Source organism: Salmo salar, chromosome ssa20 (assembly GCF_905237065.1).
Source record: "Salmo salar chromosome ssa20, Ssal_v3.1, whole genome shotgun sequence".
Taxonomy (NCBI): Eukaryota; Metazoa; Chordata; class Actinopteri; order Salmoniformes; family Salmonidae; genus Salmo; species Salmo salar.
This window is the reverse complement of record NC_059461.1, coordinates 22,855,254-22,881,326: the sequence shown is the minus strand read 5'-3', so window position 1 is coordinate 22,881,326 and position 26,073 is coordinate 22,855,254. Positions and strand designations below refer to the sequence as shown.

General features: G+C 42.9%; 1 protein-coding gene across 1 annotated transcript in view; it reads right to left on the bottom strand.

Moving 5' to 3' along the window:
• The window catches only part of LOC106579898 (angiopoietin-related protein 2), a 37,131-nt gene that overhangs the window by 5,616 nt on the left and 5,442 nt on the right, over nucleotides 1-26,073 (bottom strand). The window contains exon 2 of the mRNA XM_014160250.2: nucleotides 4,011-4,957. Within this exon, the coding sequence (XP_014015725.1) occupies nucleotides 4,011-4,920 (910 nt within the window). The 5' untranslated portion in view covers nucleotides 4,921-4,957. The remainder of the gene's footprint in view (nucleotides 1-4,010; nucleotides 4,958-26,073) is intronic.

The window sequence follows — 26,073 nt, the reverse complement described above, 5'->3', positions numbered from 1 at the left end:
AGTACAGTATATACATATGAGATGAGTAATGTAGGGTATGTAAGCATTATATAAAGTGGCTAGTGATAAATTGATTACATAAATCTTTCCATTATTAAAGTGGCTAGAGTTGAGTCAGTATGTTGGCAGCAACCACTCAATGTTAGTGATGGCTGTTTAACAGTCTGATGGCCTTGAGATAGAAGCTAATTTTCAGTCTCTCGGTCCCCGCTTTGATGCACCTGTACTGACCTCGCCTTCTGGATGATAGCGGGGTGAACAGGCAGTGGCTCGGGTGGCTGTTGTCCTTGATGATCTTTTTGGCCTTCCTGTGACATTGGGTGGTGTAGGTGTCCTGGAGGGCAGGTAGTTTGCACCCGGTGATGCGTTGTGCAGACCTCACTACCCTCTGGAGAGCCTTACGGTTATGGGTGGAGCAGCTGCCGTACCAGGCGGTGATACAGCCCGACAGGATGCTCTTGATTGTGCATCTGTAAAAGTTTGTGTGTTTTTGGTGACAAGCTGAATTTCTTCAGCCTCCTGAGGTTGAAGAGGCGCTGCTGCGCCTTCTTCACCACGCTGTCTGTGTGGGTGGACCATTTCAGTTTGTCCATGATGTGTATGCCGAGGAACTTAAAACTTTCCACCCTCTCCACTACTGTCCCGTCAATGTAGATAGGGGGCTGCTCCCTCTGCTGCTTCCTGAAGTCCACGATCATCTCCTTTGTTTTGTTGACATTGAGTGTGAGGTTATTTTCCTGACACCACACTCCGAGGGCCCTCACCTCCTCCCTGTAGGCCATCTCGTCGTTGTTGGTAATCAAGCCTACCACTGTAGTGTCGTCTGCAAACTTGATGATTGAGTTGGAGGCCTTCATGGCCACGCAGTCGTGGGTGAACAGGGAGTACAGGAGAGGGCTGAGAACGCACCCTTGTGGGGACCCAGTGTTGAGGATCAGCGGGGTGGAGATGTTGTTACCTACCCTCACCACTTGGGGGCGGCCCGTCAGGAAGTCCAGGAACCAGTTGCACAGGGCGGGGTCGAGACCCAGGGTCTCGAGCTTAATGACGAGTTTGGATGGTACTATGGCGTTAAATGCTGAGGTGTAATCGATGAACAGCATTCTTACATAGGTATTCCTCTGGGCAGTGTGCAGTGTGATGGCGATTGCGTCGTCTGTGGACCTATTGGGGCGGTAAGCAAATTGGAGTGGGTCTAGGGTATCAGGTAGCGTGGGTTCGACGTGTTGAAGCTATTAGAGTGTAAAAATCGTCTGTCCTCGGTTGCAACACTCATTACCGAGTTCCAAACTGCCTCTGGAAGCAACGTCAGCGCAAAAAGTTTTTGTCGGGAGCTTCATGAAATGGGTTTCCATAGCCAAGCAGCCGCATACAAGCCTAAGATCACCATGCGCAATGCCAAGCGTTGGCTGGAGTGGTGTAAATCTCACCACTTTTGGACTCTGGAGCAGTGGAAATGCTGTTTTTCATGGTTCGGGCGAGGCACCTTAGTTCCAGTGAAGTGAAATCTTAACGCTACAGCATACAATGACGTTCTAGATGACTCTGTGCTTTCAACTTTGTGGCAACAGTTTGGGGAAGGCCCTTTCCTGTTTCAGCATGACAATGCTCCCATGCACAAAGCGATGTCCATACAGAAATGTTGAGATCGGTGTGGAAGAACTTGACTGGCCTGCACAGAGCCCTGACCTTAACCCCATCGTACACCTTTGTGATGAATTGGAATGCCGACTGCGAGCCAGGCCTAATTGCCCAACATCAGTGTCCGACCTCACTAATGCTTGTGGCTGAATGGAAGCAAGTCCCTGCAGCAATGTTCCAACATCTAGTGGAAAGCCTACCCAGAAGAGTGGAGGCTGTTATAGCAGCAAAGAGGGGACCAATTCCATATTAATGCCCATTATTTTGGAATGAGATGTTCGACGAGCAGATGTCCACATACTTATGGTCATGTAGTGTATGTACATTTAGGCAGAGGTAAAGTGACTAGGCAATAGGATAGATAATAAACAGTAGCAGCAGCGTATGTGATGAGTGTGGAAGTGTAGAAGTATGTGTGTGGGCGAATGTGTGCCTGTGTGTACGTGTTATGTGTGAGTGAGTGAGTGAGTGTGTATGTGTTGAAGTGTCAGTGTAAGTATGTGTGAGTCTGTGTATAGTCCAGTGTGTGCACATCGAGTCAAAAATAGTTAGTGCAAAAAGGTTCAAGGCAGATTGTCCGGGTAGCTATTTTGTGAACTATTTAGCGGAGTACAGAACACAGTGTCTACACATCAGTCAGGAAAGCACACAGTGACACAGTGTCGAGGGAAATACTGTATAGCGTAAGCCAATGTGACCTACTTCATTCAAATGACATGGTATCTAGTGGAAGCATCTGTTAACAAGAAAATACTAATCAAATCACTTTGAGATGACTGAGAGCTCTCCCTAGAGTCCCATACATCCTCTGGCCAATTCCTGCTGCTAGCCTGTGGCGGGGTTTCCCCTCATAACTGGAACACTATTCTTACCATGGTCAGAGTTAGATTGACCATGAAATGCAGTGTAAGCTGGCATTGGCCGCTCGGCAGTGGGCTTGTAGCCCATGGTGAGTTGAGACCACACAGAGCCTGTCTCTAAACTCCCCCTCATCTGGTGTCTGTTTCTGCTGAGACACATGTCTGCCTGTGGCTCAGCACTCCCATCCAACAGCGATAGTCACTGGCACAGGCATACGAACTAACACCTCACTGTTAACAGTTAAATACGAGCTGGATAATAAATACTGCAAGGTTTGTGAAAGGGATGAGACTTGAAAAAGAGGAGAAATCACAAGAGCATGATATACTGTAGCTATTAGGCATGTTTTGTTCGAAGACCACTCTGATTAATGTACTTCTATTATCAGTTCAAGACCATCGTTAACTCGCCACACACACAGTTAACGAGCGTGACAGTCAGCCTCATCCACATCTCTGTTGTATTCAGTCAACTACACAGTTCACTAAGTTGCCAAGTAATCATCCAGTAACTTAAGCTTCTAAATGTACTAAATCAATGAGGATGGTTTCAGACAGCTCCACTTTCAGTGGCCTCAATACCAGAGGGCTCCAGTCCAACCATCCATGAGTATACAAAATATGTGTTTTAAGATGCTTTGCGGATTGTCATCAGCTGACTGTAGTATCAAGCCCATTAGATGATATGCATCGCAATGGCTTTTAAACAACATCATCTCTGTTCTTCCCTAGAGGCCTTTTCTCAGGGAATGTTTGAGACTTATTATTCCTATAGACAATAGTGAGAAGAATGGATAAAGAATAGATAGCTGCTGTTGTCTGGTGATGAATGATTTAGAAAGACCAAACTAGTCTCACACACAACCCTCTGTTTCAGACTGTCTGACATTAGTCTGGGGATGGTTCATAGAACAGGCCAGCTTCTCTTTTTCAGCTTGATTCCTTATATACAGTGAGCTCCAAAAGTAATTCACTTATATGTGTATTAAGTAGTAAAAAGTTAAGTATTTGGTCCCGTTTTCCTAGCACGCAATGACTACATCAAGCTTGTGACTCTCCAAATTTGTTGGATGCCTTTGCTGTTTGTTTTGGTTGTGTTTCAGATTATTTTGTGCCCAATGGAAATGAATGGTAAATAATGTATTGCCATTTTGGAGTCACTTTTATTCTAAGTAAGAATATAATATATTTTTAAACACTTCTACATTCATCTGGATGCTACTATGATTACGGATAATCCTGAATGAATTGTGAATAATGATGAGTGAGAAAGTTACACTCATCATTATTCACGATTCATTCAGGACTATCCGTAATCATAGTAGCATCCAGGTGAATGTAGAAGTGTTTACAAATATATTCTTATTTACAATTCAAGTGACTGAATGGTAAAGCGCTGCGCCCGAGCTCACTGTAAATGTAACTTCAGACCAGATCTGTATCAAGGAATATTCATTTCAATAGGTGACTATAAGCATGCAGGCTGCTCAATGAAACAGAGTGACTCACCAGAGGGTTTGTTGGTGGTAGAAGGGCTGCCAGTGCCACTGGGCATGGTAGGAAGGACAGGCAGCACAGACTTCTGGTCACTCTGAATCTCATTGGTTATCTGGTTGGTGAGGCGTGGGTAGGTGGGAGGTTGGTAGGGCTTGTTGATGGGTGGTGATGGTGCTGGTGGGGGCTGAGGCCTGGGCTGGGGTACAGGGACTGGGCGAGGGGGGCTGACCGGCCGACCCTGGCACTGCTCCTCCAGCAGGGCGATGAGGACTGACTGGTTGTTGGCCAGAGAGGCCAGGTGCTGGTATTTGTGCTCCAGGTCCTTGTAGCGGTTAGTGAGCTGCTGCATCTCCGAGGTCTGGTTGAGGATGCGGTTCTCCATCTGGGACAGCTCCAGGGAGTTGTCCCTCTTCCTGATGATCTCGTGAAGCAGCTGCATGTAGAGCTGGGTCACCCTGGAGTTCATGTTCCTGCTCTCCTTCCTCAGCAGCTTGACCTCGTTGACGATGCCTCCGTCCACCTCCACTAGCTGCTGCAGCGTCTCAATCTGCCTCTTCTGCTTCTGCAGCTCCCCGTTCAGCAGCTCCAGCTCCTGCTTGTTGACGCGGTTCTCCAGCACTGCGTCCGGCTCCTTGCGGTTTACACAGATGGCCCCTGTCACCTTCTGCTGGGGAACGATAAAAGTGTATGAACACCCGTCAGGCTGCTGGGAGTCGGGGAGGGCCCGTCTGCTCCTCCGCCCAGAATACAGGAACTCTCTCTCCAGGCCATCCTCACTGCTCTCAAACTCCTGGGACGGGGCTCTGCCCTGGCTCCTGGCCTGGGGGTTGCTCTCCTGGCGGTTCCCCTGGCCCTGGGGCTGCTGGGCTCCAGACACCAGACCATACATCAGGAACAGCAGCACCACTGCAGGGAGCTCCATCAGTCTGGGAAGGGCTCTCACTCACACACACCTTAGGCTTAGGAGGCAGAGGGATATGAGAGACAGGGAGGGATGGGGAGAGAGAAAGGGAGGTCATTGCTGTGGTATAAATACTGAATTATTACACAAATACAGTGACACACCAACCAGGTCAGCTATCTTGTTCAAATTATCTCGAATTGCACAGTATATTGTTTCAATAAATGGATGAATGTGTTATAAAGCCTAAACTGTTTCCTTCGTATTATTTCAACTAGTTCTCATACACACATCTTGGGTTTAGCATGTCTCCAGTGAAAGGGCTTTGTTTGGTCAGGTATTGTCACCCTGGTAATGGTGTGTTTTCCATGGGTCTTGTCTGAACAGGCTGAGAGAAACGACATGCTGATTCCAACAAGATCTGGCATCACCTATTCTATGCTTGTGATATCATTGAGTGGGTTTCACTAATCCTCCCACTATTATCAAACAGTGGAAATCTCAACTGCGAGCCAGGTTAGATTTCATCAAGGGGCCAAGCTGGTGTGCCATAATGTCTCTCAACAGGCACCAGGCTGATGGTTTAGGCTATGTTTGTGAGAGCATGGCTGGCTCTGGCTGTCTTAGATTGGGTATTTTGAAACCTTATTCCTGGCCTGCCTGTTCAGTCCACCAAGGCCCCTTTTGGAGACCCATAGGGCTGGAGTCTACTCTTACATGGACAGGACATCAATGGGAGGCTTCACAGCTCCACTGATTGGTACCAGAGGCAGCCTGTCCCCCAGGATGGCTTCTTCCTAGTCTCCATTACACGAGAGGGCCAGGCAGACACACAGCTCAGGGAGCAGACATGCTCTGTCCTGGGACCCCCTATTAATTCCAGATCCCAGCCCAGAATCCAGGGCAGACTGGGGGTTGTTAGGGCTAAATAAATATAGGCCACCATAAAAGGAGGCCTTTCCCATTAAGGATGCTGTGACTTTGTATTGTATAAGGTATACTGTAACTGTCAGTGGTGGAAAAAGTACTCAATTATTATACTTGAGTAAAAGTAAAGATACCTTAATAGAAAATGACTCAAGTAAAAGTGAAAGTCACCCAGTAAAAAACTACTTGAGTAAAAGTCAAAGTATTTGATTTTAAATATACTTACTGTAAGTATCAAAATTAAATGTAGTTGCTAAAATATACTTAAGTATCAAAAGTAAAAGTATGAATTATTTAAAATTCCTTATATTAAGCAAACCAGACAGCACAATTATTATTACATTTTTTGAATGCACAGATAGCCAGGGTCACACTCCAACCCTCGGACATAATTTACAAACAAAGTATTTGTGTTTAGTGAGTCCACCAGATCAGAAGCAGTAGGGATGACCAGGGATGTTCTCTTGATAAGTGTGCGAATTGGACCATTTTCTGTCTTGCAAAGCATTCAAAATATAACGAGTACTTTTGGATTTCAGGGAAAATGAATGGAGTAAAAAGTACATAATTTTCTTTAGGAATGTAGTGAAGTAAAAGTAAAAGTTGTCAAAAATATAAATAGTCAAGTACAGATACCCCAAAAACTACTTAAGTAGTTATTTAAAGTATTCTTACTTAAGTACTTTACACCACTGTTAACTGTGTTACAAAAGGCAAAGCAGAATCTTAAAATGTATGTTTGAGTATGAAAAACACAGCCAGACACCATAAAATGTGAATTTTGCTCAGAGTGAATTGAACGGATTTAGTCACCTCTACTTATCAGTAAAGTAATCTGCTATACAGTAGCTTGGAGTTGTGAACTGTAATTCAGTGGGTGAGAATCAGATGTGTTAAATGGAAGCTGTTGGAGTGTTATTAGTCTAACCCTTTTGACCCCCGCTATGTTATTTATTTTAGCTAGTAAAGTACTGATCTCTCTAGTTGCTAAGTCTGTTTTAATCAAATCAAATTTTATTTGTCACATGTGCCGAATACAACAGGTTACAGAGCATGGCTGGCTCTGGCTGTCTTAGAAATGCTTACTTACAAGCCCTTAACCAATAATGCAGTTCAAGAATTAAGTTAAGAAAATATTTACTAAATAAACTCAAGTAAAAGAAATATAAAAAGTAACACAATAAAATAACAATACCGAGGCTATATACAGGGGGTACCGGTACTGAGTCAATGTGAGGGGGTACAGGTTAGTCGAGGTAATATGTACAGTTGGAAGTCGGACGTTTACATACACTTAGGTTGGAGTCATTAAAACTCGTTTTTCAACCACTCCACAAATTTCTTGTTAACAAACTATACTTTTGGCAATCGGTTAGGACATCTACTTTGAGCAAGACTCAAATCCTTTTTTTCCAACAATTGTTTACAGACAGATTATTTCACTTATAATTCACTGTATCACAATTCCAGTGGGTCAGAAGTTTACATACACTAAGTTGACTGTGCCTTTAAACAGCTTGGAAAATTCCAGAAAATGATGTCATGGCTTTAGAAGCTTCTGACAGGCTAATTGACATCATTTCAGTCAATTGGAGGTGTACCTGTGGATGTATTTAAAGGTCTACCTTCAAACTCAGTGCCTCTTTGCTTGACATCATGGGAAAATCTAAAGAAAACAGCCAAGACCCCGGAAGAAAAATTGTAGACCTCCACAAGTCTGGTTCCAAACGCCTGAAGGTACCATATTCATCTGTACAAACAATAGTACGCAAGTATAAACACCATGGGACCACACAGCCGTCATCCCGCTTAGGAAGAAGACGCGTTCTGTCTCCTAGAGATGAACGTACTTTGGTGCGAAAAGTGCAAATCATTCCCAAAACAACAGCAAAGGACCTTGTGAAGATGCTGGAGGAAACAAGTACGAAAGTATCTATATCCACATTAAAATGAGTCCTATATCGACATAACCTAAAAGGCAGCTCAGCAAGGAAGATGCCACTGCTCCAAAATCGTCATAAAAAAGCCAGACTACGGTTTGCAACTGCACATGGGGACAAAGATCGTACTTTTTGGATAAATGTCCTCTAGTCTGATGAAACAAAAATAGAACCGTTTGGCCATAATGACCATCGTTATGTTTGGAGGAAAAAGTGGGAGCCTTGCAAGCTGAAGAACACCATCCCAACCGTGAAGCACGGGGGTGGCAGCATCATGTTGTGGGGGTGCTTTGCTGCAGGAGGGACTGGTGCACTTCACAAAATAGATGGCATCATGAGGGAGAAGAATTATGTGGATATATTGAAGCAACATCTCAAGACATCAGTCAGGAAGTTAAAGCTTGGTCGCAAATGGGTCTTCCAAATGGACAATGACCCCAAGCATACTTCTAAAGTTGTGGCAAAATGGCTTAAAGACAACAAAGTCAAGGTATTGGAGTGGCCATCAAAGTCCTGACCTCAATCCTATAGAAAATTTGTGGGCAGAACTGAAAAAGCGTGTGCAAGCAAGGAGGCCTACAAACCTGACTCTGTTACACCAGCTCTGTCAGGAGGAATGGGCCAAAATTCACCCAATTTATTGTGCTTGCGGAAGGCTACCCGAAACGTTTGACCCAAGTTAAACAATTTAAAGGCAAAGCTACCAAATACTAATTGAGTGTATGTGAACTTCTGACCCACTGGGAATGTGATGGAAGAAATACAAGCTGAAATAAATCCTTCTCTCTACTATTGTTCTGACATATCACCTTCTAAAAATAAAGTGGTGACCCCAACTGACCTAAGACAGGGAATTTTTACCAGGATTAAATGTCAAGAATTGTGAAAAACTGAGTTTAATGGGTATGTGGGACGTGACTGTCCCACCTGCGGGACACACTATTCAACAGCCAGTGAAATAGCAGGGCGCCAAATTGAAAACGACAAAAATCTCATAATTAAAATTTCTCAAACATATAACTATTATATCCCATGTTAACCTCTATGGGCTAGGTGGGACGCTTGCGTCCCACCTAGTCAACAGCCAGTGTAATCCCGTGGCGTGTTATTCAAATACCTTAGAAATGCAAAACCTTCAATTTTTCAAAAATATGACTATTGTACACCATTTTAATTAAAGATAAGACTCTCGTTAATCTAACCACACTGTCCGATTTCAAAAAGGCTTTACAACGAAAGAAAAACAGTAGATTATGTCAGCAGAGTACCCAGCCAGAAATAATCAGACACCCATTTTTCAAGCTAGCATATAATGTCACATAAACCCAAACCACAGCTAAATGTAGCACTAACCTTTGATGGTCTTCATCAGATGACAACCCTAGGACATTATGTTATACAATACATGCATGTTTTGTTCAATCAAGTTCATATTTATATCAAAAACCAGCTTTTTACATTAGCATGTGTCGTGTCTTTGGGGTACCATTACACTGAAGATATGTTTATCAATTAGCTCCCTGTAATTATTATCACGCGATTAAACTGATTAATCGTTTAATTGTAATTAACTAGGAGATCGGGGCACCAAGGAGAATATTCAGATTACAAAGCTATAATTTTCCTAATATAACATTCCTGTACTATAATATTATATTCTATTATAGTATAGGCCGATTATCTTCTGGTTTAAATGGTGTATTTTACCTCTAGTCCAGTCTCATTCCAAACGTCGTAAATTGTTGTATCTGCACGAACCCAGTCTTTACTAAAATCATCCATACATCAATTGTCTTAAAATCATTTATTTACTACACTAAGTAATTAACAGAAAAACATACAAACAGTAATTATCGTCACAAAGGATTGGTAGAGGAATGTGCCCTTGTGGGCTAAACAGGCAGGTCGGCCTGTTGAACAATGGGTCATAAACGGTCTGCTGAGAAGTTACACAGAGTTCATTAATATTAACAATTGACAATTGAAGGCTCACTCATTCGGGAACAATTGCAATCAATATATATTTACGCTCATGTGTCGTCGTGATCCTTGTTCGAGAGTTCTGTTCTGTTGGGGAGTTTTGTCCTCGTTCTCTCTCTCTCTCTCTCTCTCTCTCTCGGTTAGAATGGATCTTTCAGAGCGACATTCATTAATGTCGTCATAGAATGGTTGTTTCGTTGGTCTTCGCGTTCGATGATATAATTTACTTAGCTGCAGACTAATAATTAATATCAAAGACTTGTTCTTATTCTGTCGTTCTCAATAGTCTAAAAGTTAACCATGTGGTATAGTTCACTTTCAGTAGAGTACTTGGATGGTCAAACCTCTGGCCATAGAGTGTAGGCCTGGTCTGAAGAAATGTAAATCAGGGGGTGTTTTATAGTGCCCATAGAACAGGCTTGTCAAATGACGCCTGGTCCTGTATGGGTCCCTGGGGGCGTGCCTATGACTGAGTTAGATTTGGTTACAGAAATACAATTCTATCACATTACATCAGTACATAGCATCTCAATGTCTTACAAAAGCTTTATCCTTATTAATACATTCTATACAACCATTATGATGCTATTATATAAACAGTTTTATGGTAATATGGCTATATTGTCTCTTCTGAGTATCACAAAATTGTACCAAGCGGATCAGTTCGTAGCTGGATTATTCACCAATCTTCCATACCTTCTCCAGAACACAAAATGTCGCTTGGCTCTCCAATTCTATGAGTTGGAAGAATTTCCTGTGTCTCTCTATGGGCCATGTGGCCAGAGACTCTCCTGGAATTTTAGAGTTTTTACAACCCTTTACACACAGGGTGGATTGGGGGGGGTGGTAGGTTGGGTGGTGGTGCAAAAGGGAGGGGTCAACTGTCCTCCCTGTACCAAAAGAGGCCAACGTCATGACATACCCCCCCTGGTGGTTTGGATCTTGTTTATCCTGCAAGTTACAAATCAACATAAAATCATGACCACGTGATGTCCCATTGGTAGATCATCGTTGCAGTCCTCTCTGGTGGTTGAACTTGGTAGGCTCTCTGAAAGCGGAGCCGTCCACCACAAGGATGGGCAGTTGATGTCCGGTTGGTGATCGCCGTTGCGGTCTCCTCAATTGGTGTACCTTGGTAGGTTCCCTGGAAGCTGTAAAGTACCCCAGGAAGGGCCAGGGGATGTCCTGGTTGGTGATCGCCGTTGCGGTCCCCCCCTCTGGTGGTTTACCTTGGTAGTCTCTCTGACAGCGGGCATGCCACCACAAGGATAGGCTGTGGGTGTCCGGATTTGGGGTCGCCGTTCCGGACCCGTCTTCCAGACTGGAAGATCTGGGCAGTAACTTAGGCAGATGTTAACAACGCACACACACTCATGAAATATATATAATTACATTCATTCCCCAATGAGCGGCGTTGTGGCACTAAGTGATGGTTGTATGGGGACTTTGTTTATGGCTCTATCACTTCCTAAGTGTCAAAGGAACTGAACCGAAAAGGAATGAAAGCATAAACAAAACAAAAATATACAAAATATAGTTCTCACACAAAAAAAATCATCTAATTGGACTGTATTCTATATACGTCCAATGTTCTGGCAAAATGATTATCATGGCATTGTCTCTAATGCCAGATCTAGGGTTTTCCTACTTGGTGTGTTGCTTAGGCGCTATCCTAAGTTGATAACTATATGATAAGTCTACAGCTGTAATGCACTAGTTTTGGGCAGTCTACAGGTATGACATACGGACTTCTGGGAAGAAAACTGGTGAGTGCTGTAGAGTCAAAGGCCTAGAAGTAAATGTTCAACTTTACTAAGGCTGGTATATTGCTTGGGCCCTTAAGTGGTCCTAGCATAAATCCTAATTGGATGTTCCGTTGTGCATGTGCGTTTATGCTTACACAAGCGCGCATGTCAAGGGAAGAAAACCAAGTATCCGGGCAGATTACAACTTGTTCAGAATGAGTCTGGTGTAGTCAGGTCATTTTCAGGTCAATGCCTGGAGGTCAGTCAGAATTGGTGTCAAGGGAGTCTGTAGTAGTTTTTCTACAAGTCACTGTCTTCCACTATTGTAGTGGCGATAGGTATGAAGTCTATTTCATAGCTATGTTATCCACGGAGGAGCTAACCTCACGACGGAAGTACTCTTTAAGTATTGGACCAGTCATACGTGGTGTGATCATGGTTCATGACTTCTAATAATTTTACTCCTGAATGGAGGGTCCTATTTATTAGTGACATGTGTGTTAACCATTGGAAGTGTGCACTGGAGATTCCCCTCCACGTGTTGCACTCTGAGTGACTCCTATGTCGCTGTTGTCAATGGTAATTTGATTGGTTAAGTCTCTAACCTTCTTACTGATTGTAGCTGGACTGACTGTTGCTAGTATTGGTACTGGTACTCAAGGGGACCAGTTATCCTACCGATTTATTCTGAAATATTATCTACCGGAACACATGATTGGAGCATTTTACTAGTTGTATTGTAGTTGAACCTACGCATGGCAAAGAATGATTATTGTTGCCATTTGTTTTGGAGGTGGACAAGTCCACTGGACTTCCTTTACGACCAGTGTGGTACACCTCAGTACTATCTTAGATGTCTTCTAAAATAATCCCCATCTAGGGGCCTGTCTGCTCCTCACTGTTCTCATAGGAGAGTTTACAACTAGATTTGATTTATGCTCTGGCGGCCTCGTACGGTGTTGTCCATAGTCTTAACCCCCCCACCGGCCTCGATGAGGCTCATCATGGGTCTGGGCTACTATTCCCCCCCTTTGTGCCTCGGGACCCCCCCACCAGCGGGTGGTGTTGGTGTCCGATGCGCAAATGAAAAGGTCGGACCCTATGTACGAGTTGTCAGCGGCCGCGTTTTTATGAGAGTGGCTGTAACCTTTCAACCAAATCTCCTGGTGTTTGTGCTTCAAAACGCTCAGTGGCTGTCGAGGCATGTCAGTCACCACCGCGTCCGCGTGTGGCAACCTCTTCATTACCTGCGAACTGAGACGAGGATATCGGTCTGTGATATCGCAAAGTGTTTCACAAGTGGGAGTCATCGGGTCAGTTGCTGGACTGACGCCATTAGTGTCATTGTAAGGGGTGACAGTCCCCAACAAAGCGGAAGGTGTTTCATCGGAAGCAGAGTATACTCTGCGCATCAATGTTTTTCTTGCTGGGACGGCCGCAGTGCTTGCGGAAGTGTCCAAAGGGAAAGAAAAGTTCATCTCAACTACCGTATTACATGACTGCAAGGAGGAGGGAAGTTGCTTATTCACAGAGACAGCTGGTTCGAAATCATGAAAAGAATGGTCAATCAGGTTGGCTGATGGAATGTGTCGAGATATCGTACTATCTCCATGGATCGGATTTGATACCAAGAGGTTTCTAAACGTCTTTTCTTCAAGGGGTGCTTTCGACAGATACCCCTCGTGAAGGACTGCGTTGCAGCTAGCGTTAGGGGGAGACGGTGTGGTCAGTGGAGAAGGCACTGTGGCCTGTGACCATACCTGGTTGGTTTTCCAATCCATCAATGGGAGTAAGCGATCCATCAAGTCTGCTCCAAGTAGCAGGGTTACAGTTTCGAGGCTGGTAACATACACAGGGTGAACGAGCGATACGTCCTGGAAGTGTAGTTTCAGCATGACTCTCAATGTGAGAGGCGAGGTAGTCTGAGTGACCCCTCGAAGTTTAGTGTCGCATCGTTCCACTTTTAACCAACGTTTAGTTGGTTTCAAAGCCCTTTTGAGATCATCAAACAATGTTTGAGAGATGAGTGATATTGTCGCACCCGAATCAATTAGCGCATGACAAGCTAAGCAGTCCTCCAGGACTGTTTCCAGGTATGGCCGTTTAGATTCGTGGTTAGTGGACATATTCCCCACAAAGTGGAGTGGTCGTTCGCAACGACGTGATGTGCCATGTCTGTTCAAGATGGAAGCAGATTGACTTTTCCGATTTTGAGTGGGCTTGGCTTTAACGAAGCGTTTGACCTTTTTCTTCGCAACTTTTGTATCAGAGTCTATAGACAGAGCCCGGGGGCTTGTTTCTTGATCAAGCGGGCCCTGGATAGGGTCTTGAATGAGAGCGGGAGAAATTTGAACTTTAACGTCCATGCTATGGGTGTTCATTCCTGCGGACCTGGTGTCCGGTAATTCCCCGTCTAGTCCTTGTGACTTATCTTGTACCCTTTTCTCAAATTGTTCTCGCTTATGTTCTTCCCGTAGTGGGACTTCTGGAGAACATTGGTCTACGTTTTGATCGTCCTTCAACCCTTTGTTACCCTTGTGCTCTGACACTTTTTGTGGGTTGGGTGCAGGAACGTAGCGAACGGGTCGATTGTAGCGGTAGTCATGTTGATGGCTACGTACTTTACAGTTATTTCGACCGCGGAGGTTATTGGAATCATGGTTTCGTGGTAGAAACTGTTGTTGTGCGTCATCTCTCGACGCTCCAATACCTGATAATGCACCCTCTAACTGGAGTGAGTGCTCCTGGTTAAACTTCAAAACTGAGTGGTCAGGGCTCGTAGCGTTGTGAACTTTTGATGCCTCAAAAGCTGTGCTTGCAAGCTCTCTGAGTTGTAAGATAGGCAAGCCAACGTGGGCTGCAGGGCCCAAGTAGGTAATGAAGGTGGGATACATGTTTGACAGAAACATTTGTTTGCATGGTAACAGCTCTTCCATTCCTGTTTCAGTGAGTAGGCCAAAGTAAGCTGAACGAAGCCTATGATAGTAAGCTTGTGGGTGTTCGTTCCGAGCTTGTTTGACGGTGTTAGCCAGTGAGCTATCGTGTTTGCGAGTCGCAGAACCATTGAATTCTAATTTCAAAGCTGTGGCAAGTTTAGCATAGTCATTTAGCACGTGTTGCTGTTGTAGACGAATGAACCTCGTCACGTGTCTATTCGACGTTCGCTTCAACAGGTAAACCCTGTCAGAACCCGTAGCATTCGGGTAGCCACCCAACGCGTCCTCTATGTCAGCTAGGAACGTCTCAGTATCGTCTGGCTGACCTGGAACGGGGTCAAAGGTGGGGAAATTCTTGACGAGTTTGTCAAGGTATTCTGCGCCAAGCGGGCGGAGAGGGTTGGCTTCATCCTGTGGAGAAATTGGGGCCGAAAGGCCAAGCGAGGAAGCCAAGCCTTGTTGTTGTTGGCCAAGAGGCGCCATATTACTCAGTGCCGAAGGGCCAAGAGGAGAAGACTGAGGGACACATGAGGGAGGCAAGGTCTGAAACCTATTGTCTTCACTCCTGTTGCTTGGATGGGAAGTCGCGCTGTAGAGCGTGACCATTCTGGATTTCCTCCAGATGGTACCTAAGGGTGGAATTCTGCTGCATTGCAGAGTCCACTTGAGCGCTTAGAGTACTGGTTTTGGACACGTGAGTGTCACACCTGCTCCTTTCGGTCTCAAACTTATCTGTCATGGTTTGCAGATAGAGGTCTTGAGTACGGAGCGAGAGATTCAGTGATGAGATTTCCTCTGCTTGCTTAGAAATCAAGATTTCCATCCTCATCACCTGAATTCTCTCTTCATTCATTTGGTCAGCGACTTCAATAAGTTCTGCTGATTTATCATCCAACTTTGTCATTGTGTTCATTAACTGATCGTCTTTGGTTTGCTGCGCTTTGAGGAGCACCGTGTTATTTTGAATAACATTCAACAAAACAGCATGCATGTTGTCATGTTGAGCGCTCCTGTTTGTAGATAACTCTTCAGATTTATCTAGTTTGGCATGGACATCATCGTATTTAGTTTTGGCTAAATCGAGTTGTTCCTGTAGAAAAAGATTTTGTTGAAGAGCTTGTGCTTGTTCATCGTCATACGTTTTTGCAATTACATTTAATTGTTCAGTTTTCGAACGCAGTTCCATAGCTAGCAGAATTTTTTCCCTTTTCTGCATTTGTCATTGGTTTCCCGGTTCTCTCCACCTGTCCCTTTATGTCTACCGTTACCTGCTCGTGCTTCAGCTGTGCACTGCGGTATTGGACAGATGGCAATCTCGGATGGCAAGACATCAGAGCTAGACTGGAGAGAACCTTTACGAGGCCTGCGCCCGATGGTTGATTTTGGAAAACATTGTTGTCTGCTTTTCCACTAATGGCATAATTAGGGTTGTTATCGCTGCTGAGGTCAGAGATCAATCCATTTACGGGTGGAGGTTCACTAATTAGCGGGCGAGTGGGAACCACCCCCTCTGATAGCTTGCACATTATTAGAACATTTGAAAGGAAGAAAATGTTTTTCCTAATTTTCCAAAATTTGGTTTTGGAATGTGGAAAACTGCAAAGACGATTTTAATCTATTTATAGACGTTAATGAACCATCAGTACTGTACAGTACTGTGGAAGTTGGATGTGAATGAATTTGCAAAAGCAAATTGAATTAATCAATGCCAATGATTAGTCCTACCTGGGTAGGCTATCTGGGTATTAAACTTGAATTACCTGAGAGGTTGCTTCATCCAGGTTAATATGCAAAGTTTAAGTTGTCTCATTTAATTGGAAGAACCTAGAAAGGTATGTTCGACAATTTAACTTATTAAATTGAATGAGACGATAATCCATACAATCTCCATTGATTGGATATCATAAGTGTAAACCGTAGGTCAAATGTTGGGACCCTTCACCACTAGGGTACGCTCCTCCCTGGGGCTGAGCCACATGGGATTCACTCCCGTCAGTAATGGGTTTGGTGAATGTGCTTTGCTAAAGCAGATTTTACTGATTAATCTATTTATGATATATCAAACCTGTATAGGCTATCTGGGAATTAACTTTGAATTACCTGAGAGGATTGCTTCATCTAAGTTAAGTTTGGAAAAAGTTAATCATGTCTCATTGTAGACGCCCAATCAATTTTGGATCTTATTTGAAAGATCCACTTGAAAAGGTAAATCTGGCAATTTCACTTGTTAGTTAAATTGAATGAGACGTGCTCCACGTTTGAATTTCCCCTAGAGATGTACTGGCAATTCTTCACCACCAGGGTGCAGAATGCTGAAATTAAACGGAAGTACAAAGGTCGGACTTCCGTCGCGCTAGCGGAGAAATTTTAAACGTGTTACGGTGGAGGGTAAAATGTTCCCTCTCTGTTAGCTTACCCGTAATGCTAAGCTATTGCTACTTGGTTCAGGAGTATCCTTCCAAGCACCAAAATAGGATCCTTTCACTTATGGAAAGGGTGGGTTTTCTAGTGACGTCTCACCTTAACCCCATTCAGCATATTCTGCTGTCTTTTATGCTGACCGGAGCGACACGGTACTTAAATACAAAATACGCATACGGTCTGCCCACACTGTCTTAGTGCGGTAGGCAAATTATTCGGCTCGGTTACCGGACAGTTAACTTCTATTTTCTAACCTTACTCTAGAAGTTAATATTGACCGACAGAAATAGTACCGTTTGGCCTAACGGACTAAATCTGGAATTTATCCCTCACTGCTATCGACATAAGACCGGAGCTACTCTAAATAGCTTCTCTCAATGGAAAATGCACAATCACTTTGTTTACATAGCAGGCTGTTTGTACAATTCTGTTTGCACAATTAATATATAGAATTTCACAGCAAAGCCCAATTCTATCTTAGATTCCTCGCACGGGGGCTCCAATATGTATTATCAAAATGGCCCAACGTGCGTTTTAGTTTGAGTCCTCACACGGGGGCACCAATATGTCGTGTCTTTGGGGTACCATTACACTGAAGATATGTTTATCAATTAGCTCCCTGTAATTATTTCACGCGATTAAACTGATTAATCGTTTAATTGTAATTAACTAGGAGATCGGGGCACCAAGGAGAATATTCAGATTACAATGCTATAATTTTCCTAATATAACTTTCCTGTACTATAATATTATATTCTATTATAGTATAGGCCGATTATCTTCTGGTTTAAATGGTGTATTTTACCTCTAGTCCAGTCTCATTCCAAACGTCGTAAATTGTTGTATCTGCACGAACCCAGTCTTTACTAAAATCATCCATACATCAATTGTCTTAAAATCATTTATTTACTACACTAAGTAATTAACAGAAAAACATACAAACAGTAATTATCGTCACAAAGGATTGGTAGAGGAATGTGCCCTTGTGGGCTAAACAGGCAGGTCAGCCTGTTGAACAATGGGTCATAAACGGTCTGCTGAGAAGTTACACAGAGTTCATTAATATTAACAATTGACAATTGAAGGCTCACTCATTTGGGAACAATTGCAATCAATATATATTTACGCTCATGTGTCGTCGTGATCCTTGTTCGAGAGTTCTGTTCTGTTGGGGAGTTTTGTCCGCGTTCTCTCTCTCTCTCTCTCTCTCTCTCTCTCTCTCTCCGGTTAGAATGGATCTTTCAGAGCGACATTCATTAATGTCGTCATAGAATGGTTGTTTCGTTGGTCTTCGCGTTCGATGATATAATTTACTTAGCTGCAGACTAATAATTAATATCAAAGACTTGTTCTTATTCTGTCGGTCTCGATAGTCTAAAAGTTAACCACGTGGTATAGTTCACTTTCAGTAGAGTACTTGGATGGTCAAACCTCTGGCCATAGAGTGTAGGCCTGGTCTGAAGAAATGTAAATCAGGGGGTGTTTTATAGTGCCCATAGAACAGGCTTGTCAAATGACGCCTGGTCCTGTATGGGTCCCTTGGGGCGTGCCTATGACTGAGTTAGATTTGGTTACAGAAATACAATTCTATCACATTACATCAGTACATAGCATCTCAATGTCTTACAAAAGCTTTATCCTTATTAATACATTCTATACAACCATTATGATGCTATTATATAAACAGTTTTATGGTAATATGGCTATATTGCCTCTTCTGAGTATCACGAAATTGTACCAAGCGGATCAGTTCGTAGCTGGATTCTTCACCAATCTTCCATACCTTCTCCAGAACCCAAAATGTCGCTTGGCTCTCCAATTCTATGAGTTGGAAGAATTTCCTGTGTCTCTCTATGGGCCATGTGGCCAGAGACTCTCCTGGAATTTTAGAGTTTTTACAACCCTTTACACACAGGGTGGATTGGGGGGGGGTGGTAGGTTGGGTGGTGGTGCAAAAGGGAGGGGTCAACTGTCCTCCCTGTACCAAAAGAGGCCAACGTCATGACACATGTGACTAGCATGTGACTAGCATTCCCACCGAACACTGCCGGTGAATTTACTAAATTACTCACGATAAACGTTCACAAAAAGCATAACAATTATTTTAAGAATTATAGATACAGAACTCCTCTATGCACTCGATATGTCCGATTTTAAAATAGCTTTTCGGTGAAAGCACATTTTGCAATATTCTCAGTAGATAGCCTGGCATCACAGGGCTAGCTATTTAGACACCCAGCAAGTTTAGCACTCATCAAAGTCAGATTTACTATTAGAAAAATGTTATTACCTTTGCTGTCTTCGTCAGAATGCACTCCCAGGACTTCTACTTCAATAACAAATGTTGGTTTGGTCCAAAATAATCCATCGTTATATCCAAACAGCGGCATTTTGTTCGTGCGTTCAAGACACTATCCGAAAGGGTAAATAAGGGTGCCGAGCATGGCGCAATTCGTGACAAAAAAATTCTAAATATTCCATTACCGTACTTCAAAGCATGTCAACCGCTGTTTAAAATCAATTTTTATGCCATTTTTCTCATAAAAAAGCGCTAATATTCCGACCGGGAATCTGCGTTTAGGTAAACAGACAAAAGAAAAGAAAGCATTCGGTCGACTCGGGCACGCGCCTAAGCCCATAGTACTCTGAGCGGCCACTTGCCAAAAGCGATAATGTGTTTCAGCCAGAGCCTGCCTCGATATCGTTCAGCTTTTTCCCAGGCTCTGAGAGCCTATGGGAGCCGTAGGAAGTGTCACATTATTGCAAAGATCCTCAGTCTTCAATAAAAAGAGCCAAGATGAAACACTACTTCTCAGACAGGCCACTTCCTGCATGAAATCTTCTCAGGTTTTGGCCTGCCAAATGAGTTCTGTTATACTCACAGACACCATTCAAACAGTTTTGGAAACTTTAGGGTGTTTTCTATCCAAAGCCAATAATTATATACATATTCTAGTTACTGGGCAGGAGTAGTAACCAGATTAATTCGGGTACGTTTTTTATCCGGCTGTGTCAATACTGCCCCCTAGCACCAAACAGGTTAAAGATAAGATTCTCGTTAATCCAACCACATTGTCCGATTTCAAAAAGGCTTTACGGAGAAAGCATAGCATTAGATTATGTTAGCATATCACCTTGACAAGAAAAACCACACAGCCATTTTCCAAGCAAGGAGAGGCGTCACAAAAACCAGAAATACAGCTAAAATTAAGCACTAACCTGTGATGATCTTCATCAGATGGCACTCCTAGGACTTCATATTACACAATACATGTATGTTTTGCTCGATAAAGTTCATATTTATATGCAAAAACCCCATTTTACATTGGCCCGTAATTTTCAGAAATGTTTTTTCCTTCAAAAACTTCCGGTGAATGAGCACATCAATTTATAGAAATACTCATCATAAACGTTGATAAAATATTAAACTGTTATTCAAAGAATTATAGATAAACTTCTCCTTAATGCAACCACTGTGTCATATTTCAAAAAAGCTTCACGGGGAAAGCACACTTTACAATAATCTGAGTACGGCGCTCAGAAAACAACATCAGGCAATACAGATACCCGCCATTTTGGAGTCATCTAAAATCATAAATAGCATTATAAATATTCACTTACCTTTGATGATCTTCATCAGAATTTACTCCCAGGAATCCCAGGTCCACAATAAATGTTGTTTTGTTCGATGAAGTCCATAATTTATGTCCAAATACCTCCTTTTTGTTACCGCGTTCAGTAAGCTACTCCAAATGTAGGAAGTGCGGCAAAAATTTCACGACGAAAAGTCAAAAGTTTTATTTACGTTCGTAGAAACACGTCAAACGATGTATAGCATCAATCTTTAGGGCCTTTTTAACATAAATCTTCAATAATATTCCAACCGAACGATTCCAATGTCTTCAAAAATGTAATGGAACACAGCTACCTCTCACGTGAACGCGCGCCACTGAACTCATATTATTTTCTGAGTCACCAACTTCCTGGCCTTCTTGTTCGCTCTCTGTTAACTGTAGAAGCCTGAAACAACGTTCTAAAGACTGTTGACATCTAGTGGAAGCCTTAGGAAGTGCAAAATTAACCCTAAGTCACTGTATACTGTAAAGGCAATCACTTAAAAAAATTACAAGTCTCAGATTTCCCACTTCCTGGTTGGATTTTTCTCAGGTTTTTACCTGCCATATGAGTTCTGTTATACTCACAGACATCATTCAAACAGTGTTAGAAACTTCATAGTGTTTTCTATCCAAATCTACAAATAATATGCATATCCTAACTTCTGAGCCCGAGTACCAGGCAGTTTAATTTGGGCACGCTTTTCATTCAGAATTCCGTATACTGCCCCCTACCCAAGTGAAGTTAAATGTATTTGGCTAAGGTGTATGTAAACTTCCGACTTCAACGGTAGGTAGTTGGGCTGGGCGATATGACGATAGAAAAACGTCTATCGTTTCATATTATGCTCTATCGTTTATTTTGTTGTGTCGCAAATCACACTCTTTACGGCAATATTTCTTGGTCAATTGGACGAAGCTTCGCGTTCTTCCACACGGGACATTTGCAACACAAACAAACATGGAAGAGAGTGAACATGACACTGAGCTCATACCTAAAAGAGGGACAACTTCGGTCGCATGGACGTGGTTTGGGTATGAAAAGTCTGACACGGACCAGAAAACTGTCCACTGCAAAATATGCCGCAGGCCGGTCCTGACAACAGGCACAAACACCACTAACCTCTTTTACCACCTACGCAAGAATCATGTGAAACATTACGGAGGGAGTCTACGGATGAGACCCAAAAAAGTACAGTCCATTGCTCAAAACAAACCCCCGACTCAGACGTTGCAAGAGGCTTTTGGAAGGAGATAACAGCTGCCGTTACAACTTACATCTGCAAAGACATGGCCCCAATATACACTGTCGAGAAACGGGGGTTTCGTGAGTTGGTGTTAACACTTGAGCCAAGGTACTAAATGCAAATTCATATGTGACACATATTAATGCCAAAATAACATCCAAAACAGGCCTATATTTATTTGGTTTGCAGCTATAGTTGAAGTGTTTTCTATTTACCTTTTTAGATTTTATACATTCATATTTTATATTTTGTCACATGCTTATTTGAACATTTACACAGGTTCTAAATAAAATAAATAATCAAATATGAGTAAGTACCTTTTTATTTGTCGAGTATAATTCAAAATGTATTAATAAATAGGCCTTTACATGTGGTCATTTTATATAAACTATTTATTCATTGAATTTACAGAAAATGTGCTATATCGTGATGTGTATTGTTATCGGGATATGAAATTTCGAACATATCGCCCAGCCCTAGTAGGTCAGGGTAAAGTGACTATTCATAGATAATAAACAGCGAGTAGCAGCAGTCGGGGGTCAATGTAAATAGTCCTGGTGGCCATTTGATTAATTATTCATCAGTCTTATGGCTTGGGGGTAGAAGCTGTTAACCTGTTGGGGCTAGGGGGCAGTATTTGTACGGCCGGATAAAACACATACCCGATTTAAACTGGTTACTACTCTTGCCCAGAAACGAGAATATGCATATAATTAGTAGATTTGGATAGAAAACACTCTAAAGTTTCTAAAACTGTTTGAATGGTGTCTGTGAGTATAACAGAACTCATATGGCAGGCCAAAACCTGAGAAGATTCCATACAGGAAGTGCCCTGTCTGACAATTTGTTATCCTTCTGTTGCATCTCTAACGAAAATACAGCATCTCTGCTGTAACGTGACATTTTCTAAGGCTTCCATTGGCTCTCAGAAGGCGCCAGAAAGTGGAATGACGTGTCTCCTGTCTCTGGGCGAAGAACAGCAGGAGATTTTGTGAGTGGTCAGGCTGGGGAAGTGACACTGGAGATGCGCGTCATGAGAATTCAAAAAATGTTTCATTCAGCCTTTGAATGAATACAACGTCGCCCGGTTGGAATATTATCACTATTTTACGAGAAAAATGGCATAAAAATTGATTTTAAACAGCGTTTGACATGCTTCGAAGTACGGTAATGGAATATTTAGAATTTTTTTGGCACGAAATGCGCTCGCGCGTCACCCTTCGGATAGTGACCTGAACGCACGAACAAAACGGAGGTATTTGAATATAACTATGAATTATTTGGAACCAAAACAACATTTGTTGTTGAAGTAGAAGTCCTGGGAGTGCATTCTGACAAAGAACAGCAAAGGTAATCCAATTTTTCTAATAGTAATTCTGAGTTTAGGTTGTCCCAAACTTGGTGGGTGTCAAATTAGCTAGCCGTGATGGCCGGGGTATGTAATCAGAATATTGCAAAATGTGCTTTCGCCGAAAAGCTATTTTAAAATCTGACACCGCGATTGCATAAAGGAGTTCTGTATCTATAATTCTTTAAATAATTGTTATGTATTTTGTGAACGTTTATCGTGAGTAATTTAGTAAATTCACCGGAAGTTTGCGGTGGGTATGCTAGTTCTGAACATCACATGCTAATGTAAAAAACTGTTTTTTGATATAAATATGAACTTGATTGAACAAAACATGCATGCATTGTATAACATAATGTCCTAGGAGTGTCATCTGATGAAGATCATCAAAGGTTAGTGCTGCATTTAGCTGTGGTTTTGGTTTTTGTGACATATATGCTTGCTTTGAAAATGGCTGTGTCACGAAATACGTCGTGGTGTTGCAGGGAAGACCAAAATGCAGCGGGTATAGGGATACTCATTCTTTTAATTCACAAAAAGAGTAAAGCATCCACAGAAAAAACAAAACAATAAATGATACTCACAACTAACAACAGTGTGGCAGGCTCAACAAGCAGTGCTCGCTCACAAACAATCTCCCACAAAAGACAAACACAAACACACCCTACTATATGGGACTCTCAATCAAAGGCAAATAGACAACACCTGCCTTCAATTGAGAGTCCCAACCCCAATTAACCAAACATAGACATACAACCAGCTAGATCAACATAGAAATACATAAACAAGGAACAGTGCCCAAAAACCCCGGAATACATAAATCAAATCCCCTACAAACAACACACCACCCCGAACCACATAAACCAAATACCCTCTGCCACGTCCTGACCAAACTACAATGACAATTAACCCTTGTACTGGCCAGGACGTGACAGGCTATGTGATTCTTTTTGGCAGGGTACTCTCCTGACATAATCTAATGTTTTGCTTCGCTGTAAAGCCTTTTTGAAATCGGACAATGTGGTTAGATTAACGAGAGTCTTGTCTTTAAAATGGTGTAAAATAGTCATATGTTTGAAAAATTGAAGTTATAGCATTTTTGAGGTATTTGTATTTCGTGCCGCGCGATTCCATTGGCTGTTGACTAGGTGGGACGCAAGCGTCCCACCTAGCCCATAGAAGTTAAGGAGCCTTTTGGACCTAGACTTAGCGCTCTGGTACCGCTTGCCGTGCGGAAGCAGAAAGAACAGTCTATGACTTGGGTGACTGGAGTCTTTGACAATTTTTTGGGCCTTCCTCTGACACGCCTAGTATATAGGTCCTGGATGGCAGGAAGCTTGGCCCCAGTGATGTACAAGGCCGTACGCACTACCCTCTGTAGTGCCTTACGGTCGGATGCCGAGCAGTTGCCATACGATCACACAATCATCCGGAACAGCTGGCGCTCTCATGCATGCTTCAGTGTTGCTTGCCTCGAAACGAGCATAAAAGGCATTTAGCTCATCTGGTAGGCTTGCGTCACTAGGCAGCTCATGGCTGGGTTTCCCTTTGTAGTTGGTAATTGTTTGCAAACCCTGCCACATCCGACGAGCATCAGATCTGGTGTAGTAGAATACAATCTTAGTCCTGTATTGACACTTTGCCTGTTTGATGGTTCGTCTGAGGGCATAGCGGGATTTCTTATAATCATCCAGATTAGTGTCCCACTCCTTGAAAGCGGCAGCTCTAGCTTTTAACTCGATGCGGATGTTGCCTGTAATCCCTGGCTTCTCGTTGGGAAATGTACTGTACATACGGTCACTGTGGGGATGACGTCGTCGATGCACTTATTGATGAAGCCGGTGACTGAGGTGGTATGCTCCTCAATGCCATCGGATGAATACCGAAACATATTCCGGTCTGTGCTAGCAAAACAGTCCTGTAGCGTAGCATCCGCTTCATCTGGCCACTTCCGTATTGAGCGAGTCAGTGGTACTTCCTGCTTTAGTTTTTGCTTGTAAGCAGGAATCGGGAGGATATAATTATGGTCAGATTTGCCAAATGGAGGGTGAGGGAGAGTTTTGTATGTGTCTCTGTGTGTGGAGTAAAGGTGGTCTAGAGTTGTTTTTCTCTCTGGTTGCACATGTGACATGCTGGTAGAAATGAGATAAAACTGATTTAAGTTTGCCTGCATTAAAGTCCCCGGCCACTAGGAGCGCCACTTCTGGATGAGCATTTTTATGTTTTCTTATGGCCTCATACAGCTCGTTGAGTGCGGTCTTAGTGCCAACATCGCTTTGTGGTGGTAAATAGACGGCTACGAAAAATATAGATGGAAAATCTCTTGGTAGATACTATAGTCTACAGTTTATCATGAGGTACTCTACCTCAGGCGAGCAATACCTCGAGACCTCCTTAATATTAGACCTCTCGCACCAGCTGATGTTGTCAAATAGATACACACCCCCACCCTTCGTCCTACCAGATCTAGCTGTTCTGTCCTGCCGATGCACGGATAACCCAGCCAACTGAATATTATCTGTGTCGTCGTTCAGCCATGACTCGATGAAACATAAGATATTACAGTTTTTAAATGTAGGTATTTTATTTGGAACCCCATTAGCTGTTGCAAAAGCAGCAGCTACTCTTCCTGGGCTCCACACAAAACATGAAACATAATACAGAACATTATTAGACAAGAACAGCACAGAACTACATATTTAAAAAAGGCACACACAGCCTACATATCAATGCATACACACAAACTATCTAGGTCAAATAGGGGAGAGGCGTGCCGTGAGGTGTTGCTTTATCTGTTTTTTTAAACCAGGTTTGCAGTTTATTTGAGCAATATGAAATGGAAGGAAGTTCCATGCAATCAGGGCTCTATATAATACTGTACGTTTTCTTGAATTTGTTCTGAATTTGGGGACTATGAAAAGACCCCTGGTGGCATGTCTCGTGGGATAAGTATGTGTGTCAAAGCTGTGTGTAAGTTGACTATGCAAAATGTCCCGTTGGTAGGATAGTGTCGAGC